At 41.3% G+C, this 18,192-nt stretch overlaps 2 protein-coding genes across 2 annotated transcripts; one reads left to right on the forward strand and one right to left on the reverse strand.

Moving 5' to 3' along the window:
• The first annotated feature begins 1,845 nt into the window (after positions 1–1,845).
• On the forward strand, positions 1,846–11,448 carry LOC134843707 (muscle, skeletal receptor tyrosine protein kinase-like). Its single transcript, XM_063859945.1, has 4 exons — positions 1,846–5,071; positions 5,467–6,336; positions 9,073–9,357; positions 9,730–11,448. The coding sequence occupies exons 1-4, from the start codon at positions 3,295–3,297 to the stop codon at positions 10,053–10,055; spliced, it is 3,258 nt and encodes a 1,085-aa protein (XP_063716015.1). The 5' UTR covers positions 1,846–3,294; the 3' UTR covers positions 10,056–11,448.
• A 2,255-nt stretch (positions 11,449–13,703) lies between these two features.
• Positions 13,704–15,712, reverse strand: LOC134844855 (uncharacterized). The gene is made up of 3 exons (XM_063861671.1): positions 15,616–15,712; positions 14,785–15,377; positions 13,704–14,717 (listed from the first exon to the last, which is right to left on the reverse strand). The coding sequence occupies exons 1-3, from the start codon at positions 15,710–15,712 to the stop codon at positions 13,704–13,706; spliced, it is 1,704 nt and encodes a 567-aa protein (XP_063717741.1).
• Positions 15,713–18,192: the final 2,480 nt, after the last annotated feature.

An 18,192-nucleotide genomic window follows, 5' to 3' on the forward strand; every position in this document is an offset into this window, starting at 1 on the left:
AGAGTTGACTCTTTTCCAACTGTTTAATGGCTTTTTTCAATATAGTCGTGGTAAAAATTATTAAATTAAATTTCTTACGTTTTTTTGATGTCTTTTGATGTCGTCAATTTCGGTATAACTTTTGTCGACTTAGTTTCCGGTTTCTGCGAGCCAATTACATGCTTAGATGAAGACTTTTAATGGAGATTGAACGCTAACTAATTGTTTTATTGTAAACCTTATCGAACACGAATCTGTCGATTTTTTTTCAACATTTTTTGATGTTGTTCAACAAATTTTCTGCTAAATTTGTCGACTTTAAGGCTCGCCGTTTTTTTTAAAACTTAATTTTTATTTTTATGAGATAAATAACAGAGCATTTTATTAGAAAATGGTTTGCCTCCAATTCACACAATCTAGGAATCTTTTCGATCGCTTCAAAACTTTCGAAAAATTCATTTTTTAGTTATTCTTTGGCTTTTCTGCAGATTTTCAGAGTCATTCTGCAGTTTTTCTGTTGCTAGTTGATAGCGTTGTTTTTTATGGTTTTGATATTATCAAGTTTACCGTAGCGTATAGTGTGTGTGTGGATAATAAAAACCAATTTCATAAATGAACAACAAAAACCTACCTTGAAATGTTGATTTTTTTAAAATAATACTTCATTTAGTAAAAATTTTGTAGGGTTTTTACGCGATCAATGTCATTAATATAGCGCCTTTTTAGGATTTCAAGCATCTGTAAAATCCAATTGGCCTTTGGTTTTGAAATTTTTATTGATTTTCCAGTTAATCTGAATTTATAATTTTCAAGTTTCGAAATTAATCGTTTTTTTTTTTAAATATATATCGTTAAATCAATATACATTCGGTTTGTTTTGTTCATAGAATTTTTTCCTACTGTTTTTTGACTATGTTTTGCAGTTTGATGAATACCTTTTTCCTCAGCAGGTTTTGCGAAGCTCGGCTCCGCCTGTATCAAAATAATATTACATTTGAATATGCCTGAAATTGAATTATCTTAGATAGGATATAGTTTTTGTTCCGTTTTTCAAAGAAAACGGAATATTTATGCTCGGTGTGATTTTTTTATTCAGTCAATTTTAGCCGATCGAAATTATAATTTTCACCAATTTTTTTTTACTCCATTGAAGATATCGACTTCCTGAGTTCAAATATAAAAAGATACTCTACCTCCAATTATTTTTTGTTCCGGGGGTTTAAAAATTGCCAAATTGGCCATGTTCTGGTTTAAGTTATGCGCTCTTTGAAGAATTCATCCATAATGCTGAGAGCGTAATGCGAATTATTTATGTGTGGCGAATTATCCCGCTGAACAAAATCGTTCCACAAATTGAATTGAGGCTAGCTAATTGGAGTGCCGGACATCAAGCCGACGGGACTTCAAGCCAAATCGTAAAATTAGGGACTTCAAGCCGAATAGTGTTCCTTATGAAGTCGTGAAATTTGATTAATTTGAAAACTTTTTTTGAAAAATATTTGAATTTCATGATCTTTCTTCACTATTTATTGGCGTTTTTATAAAATTTAAGCCTCCAAATGATGTTTCGGAAAGTTGAAAAGTAAAACATGGTTGAAGGCATTTTTCATCTTTATAATTTATGCATTTCAAAAACTGGCTGATGTTATAAACGGATGCCAATCAGAAGTGGTGCATTGTCATGAATAACGCTTATTATGGACTAATACAGTTAACATTAACACTTCCCCAACTGCCATTTCTTGTATCTGCCAGAGTAATGTAATTGTTCCAATTGCTAGAGCAATTAGTTGGTAATATGCTTTTTCGAATTCAAAGAAGCATTGAATTCAATTCCTAGTCTGGAATTTTCATATGAATTTGCACAGATTTTTGGTATCAGCTGAACTTTTCTTAATCATTGAATTGCTCATGCTCCATCCGCGCAGTTTCCTTCGGTTTAAATTTTATTGATTTTAATTCCACGCGTTTCTCCGGCGAGGAAGTCAAAAGCCAGTTGTTTGCTAAGTAACAAAAATTTGCTTCAAGTAAAATGGCCTAAATTGTACAGTCTTTAGCGTTTGCCTTCTCAGCGGATAAATAAACCAGTGGATATGATACTGGTGGTAAGTGGTAGCATTGCTCTCCATTCATTTCCGTAATTGAGCTTTTTATTGCAAGTCTCTTCCTACTGACCATTATTTCCATCATTCCAATAGAGTAAAAAAACAGCTAGCCGTAATTTGCGTAGTGGACTTCTCTTAATGGATTATTTAATTGTGATTCCCAGTTGCTTTGATGTGTTTTCATTGCAATTGGTACAGTTCATTTGATTTTATGAATGAGTTCGGCGCGCGTTTTGTTGCACTTGTCGTTTAGTACCACCGTTTCCATTCAGTAGCTCCAAGCTTAGACAGCATTGTGGTTGATGGTTGATTTCGAATGGAACACAAACACGCATAAATCACTCCTTACCGGTTGTCATTTAAACATCGGTCATTTTTTCCTTTCCTAGTTAAATAGGTTTCTTCTGCGTTGTCAAAACACCTGAGCAGGGAAGCCAAATTTGTACATTTTCAAGAAATAAGGAGTACCGAAAGCCGTTATTGTGTGGGTGGCAAACTTTTTTGAATTACATAGAGATGCGACCGATATGTTTACCGTAGCCTTTACCCGAAATAATTATTCACGCTTTTATTACAATGCTTTTTTAAATAAGATTGACGGAGCTTCAAAACGCCGAAACTAAAATATTCATTTATTGAGAAATCGAACTATAAATTTTGAAAATATTTTACTTAACCTCATTACCTGTGTTTAAATTATGCCTAAACCAATTTTTAGTTGGGGGTTACGGTATTGATTTCTTGACTTGTCCTAATTATGCAAAATTTATGTTTTCAGAAGCAATGGCTACTAACACGTCAATTTTGCGAACAGATAGCGAAACATAAACTTGTCGATTTTAACCAGCTGAGATTTATTGACGTTTGTTATGGCGCACATGTTGTGATAGCAGCTTGTTCCCGCATGTCACGAATCAATGGAATTACTAAAAAGTCTGGTCAAACCTAAGAAGCCGCCCGATAAATTGTTTCCTCTAATGGATCTCTGGAACTGTTTTTGAAAACTTGAACATTCTGATTCGAGTTCTTTACTTAAAACTATAAATTGACCAAAACTGGTAGTCAGTTTTCACGGAAGCACTGGCTTGGAAGTTAAAATTCGTAACTAAAACGTTGATTAATGTTAATACTAATCTTTGTTTCTAACACTCTTCCAGACATATCTTCTACAAGCCTTTATTCGATACACCGTTTCCATCTAATGTTGTAAATGACAATCATGCCTTGCAATCCAGCTTCCAATCATCTTCTCTCGGCCTTATTATTTGCTATATTACTCCTCGCATTCCACACTGAAAGTAAAACTGACCACGTAGTCTCTGGAATCTCCTGGAAAGTGATCAAGCCACCCAGAACTGAACGCGGAAATGAAACATTCCATTTAATGGTTGGGTCAACATTTGAATACAATTGGACAATAAGAATGCCCATCGACACAACCCAAAAATTGCCCATCATAATTATCAAAAAAGTGAATGGCTCTATAGAGAACGAAGTCACCTGGGATAAGCTCAACAGTAACTGGTCACAGCGACTCCCTCTATTGCCTAATGTTATGCGTATGAATAATAAGGTGAGAGGTGAAAGTTGTGCAGAACAAGTTACTTATTTTTTCACAGAGATCAGGAAAGAACAGACTTCAACGAACAAGGAGTTGGGCTATTTTGACATCACCCTGAAGATCCCACGAGTGGACAGGTCGTGTGAGCTGAAGTTTGATTTAGTCATTACGGACAGAAGTCCTAAAGTAGTGATTAATGAGGCCGTGAAGCTGAAAGCTTACGAAAAAGCCAAATTCAGTCCAAGTGAAGTCATTTTCAAAATGAACAACACTGCAATAGAAATGGAAGTTGGATTCGAAGGGTATCCTCAGCCTAAAATCCAATGGTTTTGTCAGCGCTTCCTAGCTTCTGAGTCTTTCGAGATGAGGGATTTTACTGGGAAGACGAAACTCGTGGTCTCTTCCGACTTTCTGCCTTATAAACAGTGCATTAATGTGAGCTGTACAATTTCAAACAGAGTATGCGAGGGGTATGATTTGGCTGAAAACCAGTTGTCTAAAGGTAACTCGACGTGTTATTTACATTCCGTTTCATTGTGGCCTCAAAACAAGCCTTTAAGTAGCTTTCTAACAAAATCAGTTCCAACTTCGAATGAAGGCAAAACGCTCTCTACTCATCAGAATGAATGCGTGGCCGAAAATAAATTTTGCAAACATATTTTTGCAGCTGATTACTTGACTCCCAAAATAAATCGAGATGTAATACTAGATGCAAAAAGTTTATTGAGTGAGTTTGCCAATGTAATGACATCTCTCTGCGAGGAGTTTACTCGGAACTTGACTTGCTCATATATGTTCACCGACGAAACTTGCTACGACCATGATGTCGAAGAAAATAAGTTCTTCCGTACTTTATACGTGCCTCGACCGCGCTATTTTTGCAAAGAGAATTTGGTCTCTTGGCAACAATTTTGCCCTAGAGAGTTTGTTAAAAGGTTAGCCATTGACGAAAAACTGAATCCTGAGCATTGTACCGCGAAGTTTAATTTTAAAACGCAATTTCCCTCCAAACCTTGTTCGCCTGAACCATCGAATGGGGATGGCGGACCTAGCTTGTGGCGCTATACCCACAAGAAGAACATCACAATCACTGGGCGTCAGTGCAAAAGTTGGGCTGAAGCCGAGCAATCTGAATTTTACAACAAGTTGAATGAGTTTATGCCGCCATCAAGTGACTTTGACAGGAATTACTGCAGACATGCATTGACGAAGAATCTCACCCATCCAGGGTGCTTTGTGGGTAAAGGGAATGAACTAGAGTTTGAGACTTGTTCTGTTGTGCGGTGTTCGTTAGACTTCAGGATAGTTGCCGGAGGGGACGTGGCCTCTTTGCCGGGAATTGGAAGCTGGAGACAGGACAGTCCCCTGACTGACAGGAAGCTCCTCTATGCCACGCCCCTCTTGGCATTTATTATCCTCATGTTGCGTGAGTTACCAATTGATCTTTAGTTGAAAAGGATATTCCGCAGCCCAAAAGAAATTTTTCAGTCAAAAATTTTTCTTTTTTCAATCAGTGTGGTCGTAACCATCTGAGCTACTTGCACATTAACCGGCCATCCTTATTAAGCTTAAATCTATTTGTCTTATTTTTAATAAACGAATGATAAAATTGCATGCTTTGTAAATTTGAACTTCGAATTCATTCGATAAATAATATTTTTTTAGCACAATCTGTATAAGAAGCTATACAGCCTGACCGTTTTAAGGCTTTTTGCGTTCAGCTTGAATATGCAAGTTTGCTCCAAGGATAAGAAAAAAGGAAATTTGCTTATAACAATTGCCCTAAAAACATTAATATCGAATTGGGTTTTTTTTGTTTAGTTGCAACGATTGCCTTTGTGTACTACAAACGTGCCTCTCGCATATCGCTCGTGCCTGTGTCTCCCGAGCTGCTCAATACAGCAAATGTGCGTCTACATGCGAACCCAAAATACGAGGACAAAGAAGCTGATAAACCATCACTCCATGGTGCTCACAGAAACCAGGCTAGCAATTCCGGCAATCTGCTGTCGGAATTAGTGAGACCTAACAGACAGCAGCAGCCAATGGGAGTACCCCATTCGATAAGCATCAATTTTAATAGGCATAGTGTTCATAGCAACCCAACGTCTACGCGACATGATTCGTTCACGAGTAATGCGGGTAGCGAAAGAGGAATGAACGCGTTGCGAACTTCGCCCTCAGTCGGATCAGAATTCGGCTTTTTCAGCTTTCCTACGAACGACTGTCCGGAGCCTCCGACAATGTTTAATACCTTCAGTAGAGTGAATCACCAGACACTGCGCCAAATTGATCCGAGACTGGAGTATGACAGAAATTCAATTCAGTACAAGTCTGACCTGGGTACAGGTGCCTTTGGACAAGTATTTCACGCCGATGTGACAGATAAAAACAATCCGGAGAAAAAAATGGAGGTCGCTGTTAAAATGCTAAAAGATGTCAGGTCACTGGAAACTAAAAGGTCATTCCAACACGAAGCACAACTCTTGGCTAACTTTAGTCACCCCAATATTGTTAAACTGAGAGGAGTATGCTCGAAGGGACAACCGTTTTGCATGTTGATGGACTACATGAAGTATGGCGATTTGAGGAAGTATCTGGCCTCGTGTACTGGTGGTGGATCATCAGATGGAACCAAACGACAATTGACCCCAACCGATCTTCTTATGATCAGTCAGCAAGTTGCATCCGGTAATAGTTTTACCTACTCCATCGGAAAGTGATAAGCAGTGAAATGATGTTTTAAGTGTTTATAACGCTTGCGATTAGCAGGCGTTATTAAACTGGAATATAGACTTTCCGGTTAACAACTTTTTAACAGAATCACCTGTATCTTGTTTCATAATGAGTTCAAACTTACAAGCGTTCCCGGCCAACTTAGCCTTTAGGTAACGAATATGCCTGGGACGGCAAAGGTCCTGTATTCGAATCTGACCAGGGCCTGTTTTTTTCCAAACGGAAAATATTCTGTTTCAAATAAAATGCCGACCAATTATTTGTCTGCTTACTTGTTGTCGGCTTAGTTGTTACATCTAAGTGTTTGCGAAGCACGTTTGTGTTTGCAAAGTGAAACAAAATTTTAACACTCCCCTCCGCACTTTTCAAGTTGGGTGCATGATAACCAATCGGTTTGTTGAAATTTCTTTTTTTTTTCATTGTTACACATTCGAATCGAGTGTATTGTACAAACCTTCTTTTTTTCCGACCTAAGTCGCAAAAAAAAGTGCCACTTTTGGTGGCAGTTTTAAATCGATAGGCTGCGGTAGCAGTATAATGGCATATGTGCTTTAACATTTTATTACTAAAAAGTTAACGGAGTTGATGCATTTCTTATTCATTAATTGAACCGAGAAAAGTTAATAGAAATTTTCCAACTCACTGTATCTTGCATTTTTTACTGAAATACATAATTTATACATAATTTGGCTTTGTTCTTTCCAAATTTTTACATGTAAAATTTTCGCTTTTTGTATTTGATGCCCCTTTCGCGGTATCGAACTGGCAATTTATTAGCATAGGTAGCTTGGTTATTAGTCGCTAGTTTTTGGTGAAATTAAGCTCCCGTGGCCGAGTGGTTAGTGCGTGAGACTCAAGTTGCTTTTTCCTATTTCACTTGATAGAGCTGCTTTTTGGTCGTGTTCTCGCAAGTGTTTGCGAAGCTCAGCTATGCTTCTGAGCGGAAAATTATTTCCGAATTTAGTGGAAAATTTTTTTTTCTCTGAATTTTCCACTGATTTTAAAAAAGGGTATAAATTGAAAGAAAGCTTACTCCCCTATCTCCTTTTATACTCGTTTTTTTTCGTTTTCACGAAAATTATCCCGCTCAAAAGTTTTTTAGTTTCAATGAATAGATGAAAAAGCTCCCTGCTTAAGCGGCTAGGACTACATTTTTTCACGCATAAAGTTATGGCCCTCGGATTAGTCAATTTTTTTTATTTCTATTTTTTGGCCCGTTTTTAAACTTTGTGAATATTCTCGAAACTACCCTGCTATATCTGAGACTTTAGGTTCAATTCAAAAAATGGGTTGTGTGAAGCTCATTTGCTTATGCGAATACTCTTGAAAGTTATGACCCTGGAAAGAGTCAAACTTATGATTTTTGGAGCGCTTGTTTTTTTAAGTTGGCTTTTCTCGAGAACTACTCTCCCAAATCTGAGACTTTGGGTTCAATCGAAATACAGGTTGAGTGAACTCTTTCTGTGCAAGCGGCTACGCCCTGTTTTTCACGCAAAAAGATATGATTCTCGGAAATGTCAAATGTTGATTTGTTGACCGTTACTTTTCTCGCTAACTATCCTGCTAAATCTGATATCACAGTTTTAACCGAAACAACAGGTTGTTGAAAAACTACTTTTATCAGTGGCTATGCCCAGTTTGTTTAAGAATAAAATTATGGCCTTCAAAAGTCGAAATTATTGGAAAACTGGCGTGCCAATTCTCAAGATGTTTTTAATCGCTTTCACATCTTACAGAAAAGAAGTTTTTACAGAAAAGAAGTTTTGGGTTTTTGAAATCCTTTTGACTGTTTTTTTTTAGAAACTTTGACCGTTTTTAGAAGATTGAGTTTTCCTAAAATTTACACAATCAAATCTGAGATGAAATTTTCAATTGAAAAACCGGTTGCGATAATGATTCCTGCTGAAGCGGCGACTCCTTAGTTTTTTGTAAGAGAAATTTTATCTCCTTGGGAAAATTGATTATCTCGAAATTTTTTACTCATCTCGCTTAGTAGAGCATCAAGTTTTGGACCAAGTCCAATTTTTGAAATCTTATTTTTCGTGCCGCATCAGTATAGCAAATTCATTCACTGTCAATTCGTACCTCCAGTTTTAGCTGGGCCCCTATTATACGAAAATTTTGGTTCAAGTTTTTTTTCAACATATAATTTTTTTTCGTCTTTTGTTTTTCTACGTTTGTGTTGTATCGCAAGTATTCTCCGTTTCGCCTCTGTTTAAATGAATCAAGTGTTCATTTATTTAGGTCGTGTGGTTTTTAGCGTGTTTTGTTTATTCTTAGATGCTGACAGTCAAATTTATGTTTTGGCGCTTTCGAGTTTTTTTTGTTGGCTAAATGGAAGGAAAATGGAGCTCTTTAATAACAAAAAAGGAAATGAAGCGAAAGAAATATTGAGTTTTTATTTTCCGAAATCCCAGTAGAATGAAAAATTTATTATGAGCTTGAAGGCGACAGATGATTTAGATGCTCAAAAGATGAAAAGTTTCAAAAAATCAGTAGTTTTTGTTCAATTCTCTTCATAAACATTTATGTATGGTAAGTAATGGTGTAAAATACTTAAAATGCTAACTGATTTTATATTTTGATTTTTTTTCTGCTGGTCTAAGGATATTTGGTATTAAGGGGTATTTCTTTAACATTGCAAGTATCAATTGTTTTTTATCATAAGTGTTCTTAAGGTAGTGTTTTTAGGCATGTCGTATGTGTCTGAGAGGAACTACATCCATCGTGATCTGGCCACCAGGAACTGTCTGGTGGGCGAGGGTCTTGTGGTGAAGATCACTGACTTCGGCCTGAGCAAGCAGCTGAAAGACGGCTGTGAGTTTCTCATGTTGGAACCCAGTGAGGGAGTGGTTCCCATGCGCTGGATGGCCCCAGAGGCACTGTCAATCGGAAGGTACAGTAGGCAGAGCGACGTGTGGAGTTTTGGAGTGCTCCTCTGGGAGGTGTTCACATTCGCCATGCAACCATACTACGGTAAGTTGTATTGCTTATCAAGTGCTTTTATTTTTATTTTTGTTGATTTTTTTTGACAAGATCCTTTGGCATTCTTTGTTTTCGGATCATTGGTGTCTAGCCACGTGTTGTCGGCTTTTAAACGCTCGAAAAAACTCAAAGCTTATTTAATGCTAGTGGTTTTTTTTCTCGTCTGTTTTTCTGAGATTGAATTTTTCAGAAAATATTTCAAAAAAAGCGTTGATGTTTTGCAAGTTTTTTTTCGACTTTGTTATTTCCATCTCACTGTCTATTTCATAGCTTGATTTGCTATGCTTTCGTCTTATCGCAAGTGATGCGGAGCTGCGCTTTACCTCTGTGTCAAATATGTAAGGCAATTTTGAAATGTTTCAGACAAAGAATTGCAATGCATTGTAGACTTCGTCACAAACGGTGGAGTTCTAGATCGTGTTTGCGGAACCAGAGTCATCCCAGAAGATGTGTACGGTGTAATGGAGGAGTGCTGGAACTTTCAGCCCTCGAGGCGGCCTCCGTTCAGAACACTATACGAGCAGTTGGACTCTCTCCTGAAAAAGTACACAGCTGCGGGACCTATTCTACAGCCGCACATGGGGTCCCTGGGAAGACATCGAGTGTCCTCACAGAGATTAGGAAGTGTGCGTCATGGATCTACGGATCATGGAGCTGATCATGTCCATACAAACTCATCAATATGTTGAGCCCCGGATAGACCGGCGCATCTTTTATTTCCCTAAGTCGGGTCCAGAAAAGTCGGCTTCAAATTTGTTCTGAATGCAAACAAAATGCTGCGCAGGAGAGCCACAATTCTGGGCATCTGTCGAAAAACGTTGGAAGTGACTCATCAGATTTCAGCTCATATCATGACAAACTAAGCTTTTAAAAGAGTCGTCAATTATAATTGAAAACTTGCAAAAAATTCAGCGGATATCCCCTGGATGGAATACTATTTATAACGCGATGATTTGTACGGTTTAATTTAACACAGCCAAGCTCTAGAAAGGTGACTGTGTCATTTGCAGTGTTTTTGGCTCCGTTGTGTTTATAAATCAGATATTCTAATCAAATTAGGCCCTTTTACATTTTCGTGCTTTCGTATGTAATGCAATGGAGTAAGTTATGTAGGAAACCTGTGCAGTATACATCATATTTAAGGTGTTTTTCTCGAGGAAGGATCCTTTTGAGTTTTTGAGCTTTACAGACCTTTGCTTAGTTTATGTTTGCTTTGTAGTTTTTGTATGTATTTATTGTTCAGTTGAAGATATTGCTCCGTTCATAAAAATTTGCTTAGTTCAATCGGGCATTCACAAGGGTACAAAAATTATTTTGTTTCTTGATCTAATTTTCCATTCGTTAAGTTGAGTATTTATTTATTACTTGCTGTTTGTAACATTCCATTCATCGTTAAGACATTCACCCTAAAAGCAATCAGACTGCCTTTTTCTTTATACGCTAAACACTGAAATTAGAAAAAAGTGCGTTCATTTCTTTAGACTCAGAATAATTAGTTCTAAATGTGTTAAGTTTGTGCAGTATTTTGAAATACCAAGAGTTAGATGAATAAATCAAAGTTTGGTAGTCGAGCTGCTATGATGTCAAAAATAAATGAAATTTAGTTAAGTTATAAATCCAAAATGTTAACTTGTTCAGTTGTTGTTCGGGCAATATTTATTTGTAAAAGCGTAGTGCAAATCAGAAAGTTCTATTTTTGTTTTCTATATTAATCTTTAGCACCGGGAACCTTGTCAAAACTTGCCCCCACATACATGCGTAAAAGATGGGAGAAATTTATGCTAGGCAAAGACCGGAGTTGGAGCGCTTTTTCGTTGGTGGTTTCATAATATGAAATGTGTTCCGTTGTAGCATGGCTATTAAATTGATGCGTGCCGCCATATAATCATAAGGTTTCCTGTGCTGTGCTGTTTATGATCCAAGAAATTGACCCTTTTTCTACATCCTTGTCTCATCTCTCATCATCCGTCTGTTGATCGATTGCAATTACAGACCGCTTGAGTGCATATTTTAAATTGCATATTCCATATTCGCTGTTGTCAATATTTTGAAATCCGAAAATTCAAATAAAAATTGTCTTTAGCCTTTTTTACAGGAATTGGTAAATCCAGGAATTAAAAGAGATAAGGAATGAAAAAGTATAATAATTGTTCAGGGGCGGATCTAGGATTTTCTCGAGGGGGGGGGGGGATTTTCAAAAATGGATTTCAAAAGACCTTATTTTTTTTTAGGTCGACCAAGTTGGTTTTCCGAGCTCTCCCAAAGCACTAAAAAGTCCCTGATTTGGCCGCAAAAAGGCGTTTTAAGGCGCGCACTCCCCCCTCAAAATTAGTATATATTGGCGCATTTTGAAAAATTTTAGGGTCCGTCAACCAAAAATGGATATCTGAAAATAGTTCAAAGGGGGGACCCTTTGGGTCGGCAGGGAGTCGAATCCCTGAGGGGGGGGCGTCCGCCCCGGCCCTAAAACCGCCCCTGAATTGTTCAGCGTAAAAAAAGTGATTTCGTTTAAGTTCAATTCATTTCATTCGAACAGCAAAATAGTAAGGTCACAAAAAAATGTGATTGACTTCTAGTTTCGAAAATGGAATGTAATTTTTAGATTTCCCAGTGGAATAAAAAATTTACTTATTGATCCAGTGATCTCAAATTGGGTTAATTTTATCAAAAAAGTGTCTATCGTAAACTGTTCTTGAAATTCAAAGAGCTTGAACGGCATCTGTTTTGTCTGAAATTCGAAAGTTAGATTTTTCAAAAAAAGGTCATTATTTTTCATGTTTACCTGCGTTCATTGACTCTTTTCCAACTGCCTGTTGGCTATGCTTTGTCTGTTTGGTTGCCTCTGCTTGGGTTTTTTTTATGATTTTAAAGAATTTTGTGCTCCAACTCAGTGTGTGTACTGTTGAAATGCTATTTGGCTATTTAATAACTTTTTTCATGAGCCTTGTCAAAGCGTACTCATTGCAAACTGTAATCAGTATCAGAAATTAGATATGAAGATAATTCATTCACATACTGAAGTTTCGTTCTGAAGTTGCGGAGGTGCTTCATATCCAGCAGTCCGCTTTTTTCAGATCTTATTTACTTTTATGACTAAATTTTACACTCTCCTTGTTTTTCAAAACTCGGTTTTGCTTTTTTCTGTGTGTGTTACGAAATGGTAAAATGAAATGGTAAAAAAGAGAGTAGTCGGTTGATAGGCAAGTAGTGCAGATTTGTCACATAATAATAATAACGTCATTGTTAATGTACAGGCGAAGAAAGGAAGTTTTTTCAAGCGTCAATAAACGCAATGCAGATACTTATATAAGCCGAGCTGATTTTCTTTGTTTTAGGAAAAACGGAAAAGCGTTTTTGATTTTGCTTACGCTAATTTCTACTTTTTTGTTGTTTGACTTCTGATTTCTTTTCCAGATAAATTTAAATTCAATCGATAGAATAAAGCCAAATTAAGTTCTCCAATTAAGAAAGCGGAAATTGTGAGACAAAACGTGAATGACTCAAAAATTCAAAAGTGTTGTTTAATTTTAAGAATTCCCAGCTGTATGAAAAGTTTCGAACTTTTTCCAAAAAACGAGGCAGTTTTTTTGTTTCCATGCGTTTCTTGACAATTTTCTAACTGTGTTGGCTATGCTTAACTTTTACAACCTTCTGATGGGTAGCAGCATTGAATTAGTGTTGCGCATAATGTAATCAACGAAAAAGGAAGAAAGTTGTATTACATTTATCAGTAACATACAATTGATAAAGCCAGGATAGTTTGCGCTACATCGTGTATTTTCTCAAATATCTATCGGTAAAGCACGCGAGATACTTGGTTTTTTGAAATAGTACCTGTAAGCAACCGTTCTTAGTTTAGTTTCACAATATGAGTTTTGTGTTGGTGAAGTACTGGAAAGAAATTGATTTGAATCCCGTGAAATGGAGAACTTTCTTTATCCTTTTCAGCAACAAATTGTTAGTTCGGTGCAAAAGTTTCAATTACGGTAGACTTGAGTCAATATGATCGAGTAAATTTTCAGGGACTTGAAATTTTTCAGGCACCGAATACAAGACCAGAGTCACAAGTATTTTGTGTAGTGTCAATTTCAGATTTATTCAAGCCAAGATGTTTCAGTTTCGAGAGAAGACAGAGCCGACTAGATGCTCTCTTTTAACCGTCTTTCAAAAATGTAGTGCCAAACTCAGTCTGTTTCCCTGAACTTTTAGTTCATTTGAAACTTCAATTCCCGCAACTTATGTGATAGTGTGAGAGCTCAGCGTGAGTTGAATTTGTTTCAACTTTGACTGATTGAGCAAAGATTGTTGTTGGTTGTTGTTGTTGAATATGATATACGTCAGCGGGTAATGCTTTTTGGCAATGTCGTTGCTGCCAACGTTAACGTCTCGGTCGGGTATCGGGTAAGAAAGCCAAGGTCGGTGTTGATGGTTCCAAATAACTCCTGTCTAGTAGCTGCGGTGCCAGGGCAGTCTAGCCAGTGTTCAACAGTGTCTCTATCTTGGTTGCATCGTCTGCAAGAGGGGTCTATCATCGGGTCCATCAGGTTCTTGTAAGCTGAGAAGGCCATGCAGTGGCCTGACCGTAGTCTTGCTAGCAGAACCGCGTCCTTCCTTGTTTTGGTAGCCTCCTTGTCTCTCACTCTGGAATGGTTGGAGTACACGGCCGCTATCCTGTGGTGAGAGGGGTCTCCGTCCTTCATGGTTCTCTTGATACAGGATTTGGCGCAACTCAGTGAGACCGGTATCAGTTCTTCTTCTCTGGAATTGGCTGCCTCGTTTGCCAATTTATCTGCCATTTCGTTGCCGGGTATGGAAACGTGTCCGGGTACCCATTGGATGATCGTGTGTGCTCCAGCGCGGTTAAGGGAGGACCTGATGTTGGAGCTGTTCGAAATGGCCTCAACTAGAGATTGACTGTCTGTGCAAGTCATGACCTTGTTGTTCCCTGCTCTCGTGTTCGTCTCGATCCACTTCGCTGCTTCCTGCAGGGCTTCTCGCTCTTCTTCGTAAGAGGAGGTTAGCGTGCGTCCTCTGATCTTGATCTCCTGTACCACCTCTGGCTCGCGGGGGTCGCCTGTCGTTACTACAACTGCAGATCCGCCGTCTCTGGTTCCTTCCGCCGCGGAGCCATCCGTGTAGATCACAAACTCAGGGCAGTTGTCGTTGATAGTGTTGACGGCCTTCTCTACACTGTTGTCGCTTCTATTTTCTCCCATCAGCTTGGGAAAGGCGGTCCACCGTTGTCTCTCTTCTATCCAAGGGGGGGCTTCCACACTCAAGACTTCTCTCTTCTCCAACTCCTCCGGTAGCTGATCCGCAGTCCTCTTCGCTTGCTCTCCAGTTACTGCGGGCTAAACGGTGAGGGGGCCCGGGGCGACTCGCCACTTCTCTGGGGTGTTTCTTCGGAGCTCTCTTAACTTTCTCCCAGGAGATCGCTGTCAGTCTCCTGCTAGTAGTCTGGTAGCTCTGCACATTAGCTTCAAGGCGGACTGCTTCTATTGGTGTGGAGCACGCGTGACCAGTCACGCGTCTCAGTGCCTTGTTATGGGCTCGGTCGAGACGGTCCATCTGCGTGGAGGAGAGCCATGGTTGCCAACCAGGGCCGGCGTAATCCATAACACTCTTCTGCGTGGCTAAGAAGAACTTTCTGAGCTGCTCCGTCTTCCAGCCAAAGTCCGACGCACCTAGAACTGCAATAGCCTTGCATCTGGCTTCCACCGTCTTCACCACTGCGTCCACGTGCTGCTGGAACGACAATGTCCTCTCCATGGTGACGCCCAAGAACTTCGGATTCGCGTTGAACTCCATCTCCTTATCGTACAGGATGATCTTCGGGATCCATTTGGCGTCCACCGAACCGGCTGCGAAGAACGTCACTTCCGTCTTGCCTTTTTCAGTGTTGAGGAGCATTTTCTTCTCCTTAACCCACTTCACTATGTTGTCCACCGTCTGCTGCACTCTCCGACCCGCCTCTTCCTTGTACCAGTCCGTCGCCCGCACCGACACGTCGTCTGCGAAAGAGCCGACAAGACTTCTGCTGGGATGACCGAAGTGAGAGGGTCGATAAAGAACAGAAAAAGGAGTGGGGCCAGCACAGGCCCCTGCGGCACTCCTTGTCTGATGGTTCTGTGTCTGCTGAGGGAGTTGGCAAACAGGACTCTGCCTTGTCTGTTTTGGAGGAAACCAGCAACCCAGCGCAGGAACTTCCGCGGGACGCCCTTCTCCAACATGGTAAGCAACAACTCCTACCTCCACACTCTGTCATACGCCCGCGAGAAGTCGAGCAGGGCCATGACAGTTCTTCTGGCTTCTTTTTCTGAAAGCCGTTGCTCACGGACTGCGACATCCTGATCACTTGATCTTCACAGCTTCTACTTCTGCGGAACCCAGCTTGACTGTCGCTAAACCAGTTGTTCGTCTCTACCAACTAGCTGATTCTAGCTGCAATCATGCGTTCCAAAGTCTTGACGATGCAGGTCAGGCTGACTGGTCTGAAGGAGGCGACTTTGCTACTGGGCTTGCCGGCTTTCAAGAGGGGGACAATGACTGCGTTCTGCCACTCCTGAGGACACTTCCCCGTGTTGAAGGACATGTTGAACAGAGTCAAGAGCTCACTCCTCGCCTCCTGGCCCAATGCTTTAAGAAAAGTCGGTGGGATGTCGTCAGGACCCGCTGTTCCCTGCGTCTTCATATGCTTGATCGCTCTCTTGAGTTCCTCCATGCTAAAGTCGGCGGTGCTTTCTTCGTCTAGCGTAGGCGCACGCAGCCACGTCTTCAACAGGCGATTCTTGACTCTCTCCTCCCTGCTGAAGCTGAGGCGACTGATCCCACTGTAGTGGCTCATAAAGATGTCCGCTTTCTTCATATTAGAGGTGATGGTTTTCCCATTATGCAGCATCGCCTCATTGGCTGGGGTAGAGTCTGGTTTGCCATTCAGCGAACCTACAACTTTCCACATCTTGCTGTAGTCCTGATCCTGCACCAGCTCGTCAAGGTACTCTATCCACTTTTCTTCTCTCTCTTCCTTGAAGGCCTCTTTAGTCTCTCTGCATGCCTCTAGCCACTCCTCTCTTCTCGTTTTCACGTTTCTTCTGAGCATATTCCTTTTCTTCACCAGCGTCTTGATTCTCGGTGTCATTGGTGTTCTGTTCGTCTTCCGTGGCTTTGTCCTCCCGACAACGACTCTTGCCACACTTCTCAGGATCTCGTTGAACGTCTTCACTCTCACGCACAGCTTATGCGAGGTCGAAAACTCCTCCGCACGTCGCTCCACCTCGCTGCTGAAAACTGCCCAGTCAACTCCCCTGCTCTTCCACCGTGGACGCGCTTCTCCCGGTTTCGTGGTGTTGACCTCACACTCCAATTCTATCGTGATCGGCAGATGGTACGATCCCATGTCGTCTCCCACGTTCCAGAACACTCTGCTGGCCATCGAAGAAGGCGCCAGAAAAAGGTCCGGGGTGCTCCTAACTCCTGTGGCACTGATGGTGCACGTGCTCGTCCCGTCGTTGCTGCAGATGAGATCGTTTCCGCTATCCACTCTTCAATTCTTTCTCCACGGCTGTCACTCAGCTGTACAGTGTCCCAGAGCACTGAATGCCCGTTGAAGTCTCCGGCTAAAAAACAAGTGTTCCCAGTCGGCAGCTGGCTAAGGACCAGAACTTCCACCTCTCCCGTGTCTCTGTTGGGGGGGGGACATAGACGTTGAAGAAAGTCATCCATTTCCGCTTGCTCACTCTCACGCGGAAGGAACTGGACTCCACATTCCCTCTCTGTTGGTTCCAGCTCTCTCTCGTCTCGTACTACAGGTCTTCTTTGATGTAAGACAGAAGACCTCGTTTCTGCCATCTGCTCTATCGTTCCTGATTCATGAGTAGCCCGGGATCCTCGGTGTCTGGTTCTTCTTGGCCAGCTTGGACTCTTGTACCAGCCCAATATCGATGTCCAGTTCCTGTAGCCTGGCCGCAAGCTCCGACGTCTTCGTGTTCACCCCGTCCGCGTTCCACTGCAGGATCCTGAATTTGGGCCGGCTATGAGCTCCTTCCCGCTGCAACGGCTCAACGGGGGGCACAAACGTCTCCGATTTGGGCTCTCGTCTGCTACTCCTTCTCTCTGCACAGCTGCTGCACATCCAGTACTGGTTTTCGACAAAGAAGTCTACTTGTCCTCTGCTGAACCCAAGTCTGGCGACGCACCCTTTGTGGCAGCTGGTATTGCACTCCGAACACGTCACTGGTGCTGTGTTCGAGGCAATGGTTCTCTTGCACTGACTACATGGCCTCTTCACGCGCGTGCTGTCTGCCTCTCTCTGGGTCAGCTGCTCCACCGCTCTGCCCGCCAGCGTCTCAGTGGGAACCGTCTCTCTTGTTGCTTCCTTCCTGTGCGCGTTGCAGCGCCACTTGTCGCTCGAGTACGTACTGATGCCACTGCAGGCGGTCTTCTTGTGGCACATACTGGTGCAATGCTCCTTAGCACATTGCACACCGGCGGTAGCTTTGAGCGCCCTTCAGCACCTACTGCACACTGTCTCTCTCTCGCTCCTCTCGAAGCCCGGGGGCTCCTGTCTTCCCTGCGTCCTTCGGGTCAGGGCGGCTTCTTCTTCTTCGTGGGCAAGACAGCTCCAAGAGTCTGTGCTGCCTCTTCTCAGACCACTGCAACTGAGTTGTTTGTGGCAGACCGCACTACACCCCTGTTCGTGGCACACAAGGGGGGTGATGTCCGACCTCAGAGTCCGGCGACAGCTGTCGCAAGCCGGGTCTGGGTTCGTCTCCAAGTCGCCAGCTAAGATAAGCTCACAGGGGTCATGTGCTGGCACCATGCCCCTGT

Source organism: Symsagittifera roscoffensis, chromosome 4 (assembly GCF_963678635.1).
Source record: "Symsagittifera roscoffensis chromosome 4, txSymRosc1.1, whole genome shotgun sequence".
NCBI classification, from domain to species: Eukaryota; Metazoa; Xenacoelomorpha; order Acoela; family Convolutidae; genus Symsagittifera; species Symsagittifera roscoffensis.

Excerpts from the sequence above, each read along its gene's own strand:
- LOC134843707 (XM_063859945.1), top strand. The coding sequence starts at position 3,295 with ATGACAATCATGCCTTGCAATCCAGCTTCCAATCATCTTCTCTCGGCC. Across the intron at positions 6,337-9,072 it reads CAGTCAGCAAGTTGCATCCG|GCATGTCGTATGTGTCTGAG; the intron begins GTAATAGTTTTA and ends TAGTGTTTTTAG. Across the intron at positions 9,358-9,729 it reads CGCCATGCAACCATACTACG|ACAAAGAATTGCAATGCATT; the intron begins GTAAGTTGTATT and ends GAAATGTTTCAG.
- LOC134844855 (XM_063861671.1), bottom strand. The coding sequence starts at position 15,712 with ATGTCGCAGTCCGTGAGCAACGGCTTTCAGAAAAAGAAGCCAGAAGAA. Across the intron at positions 15,378-15,615 it reads GCGTATGACAGAGTGTGGAG|ACGACGTGTCGGTGCGGGCG; the intron begins GTAGGAGTTGTT and ends GCTCTTTCGCAG. Across the intron at positions 14,718-14,784 it reads CAGCGATCTCCTGGGAGAAA|CCCGCAGTAACTGGAGAGCA; the intron begins GTTAAGAGAGCT and ends CTCACCGTTTAG.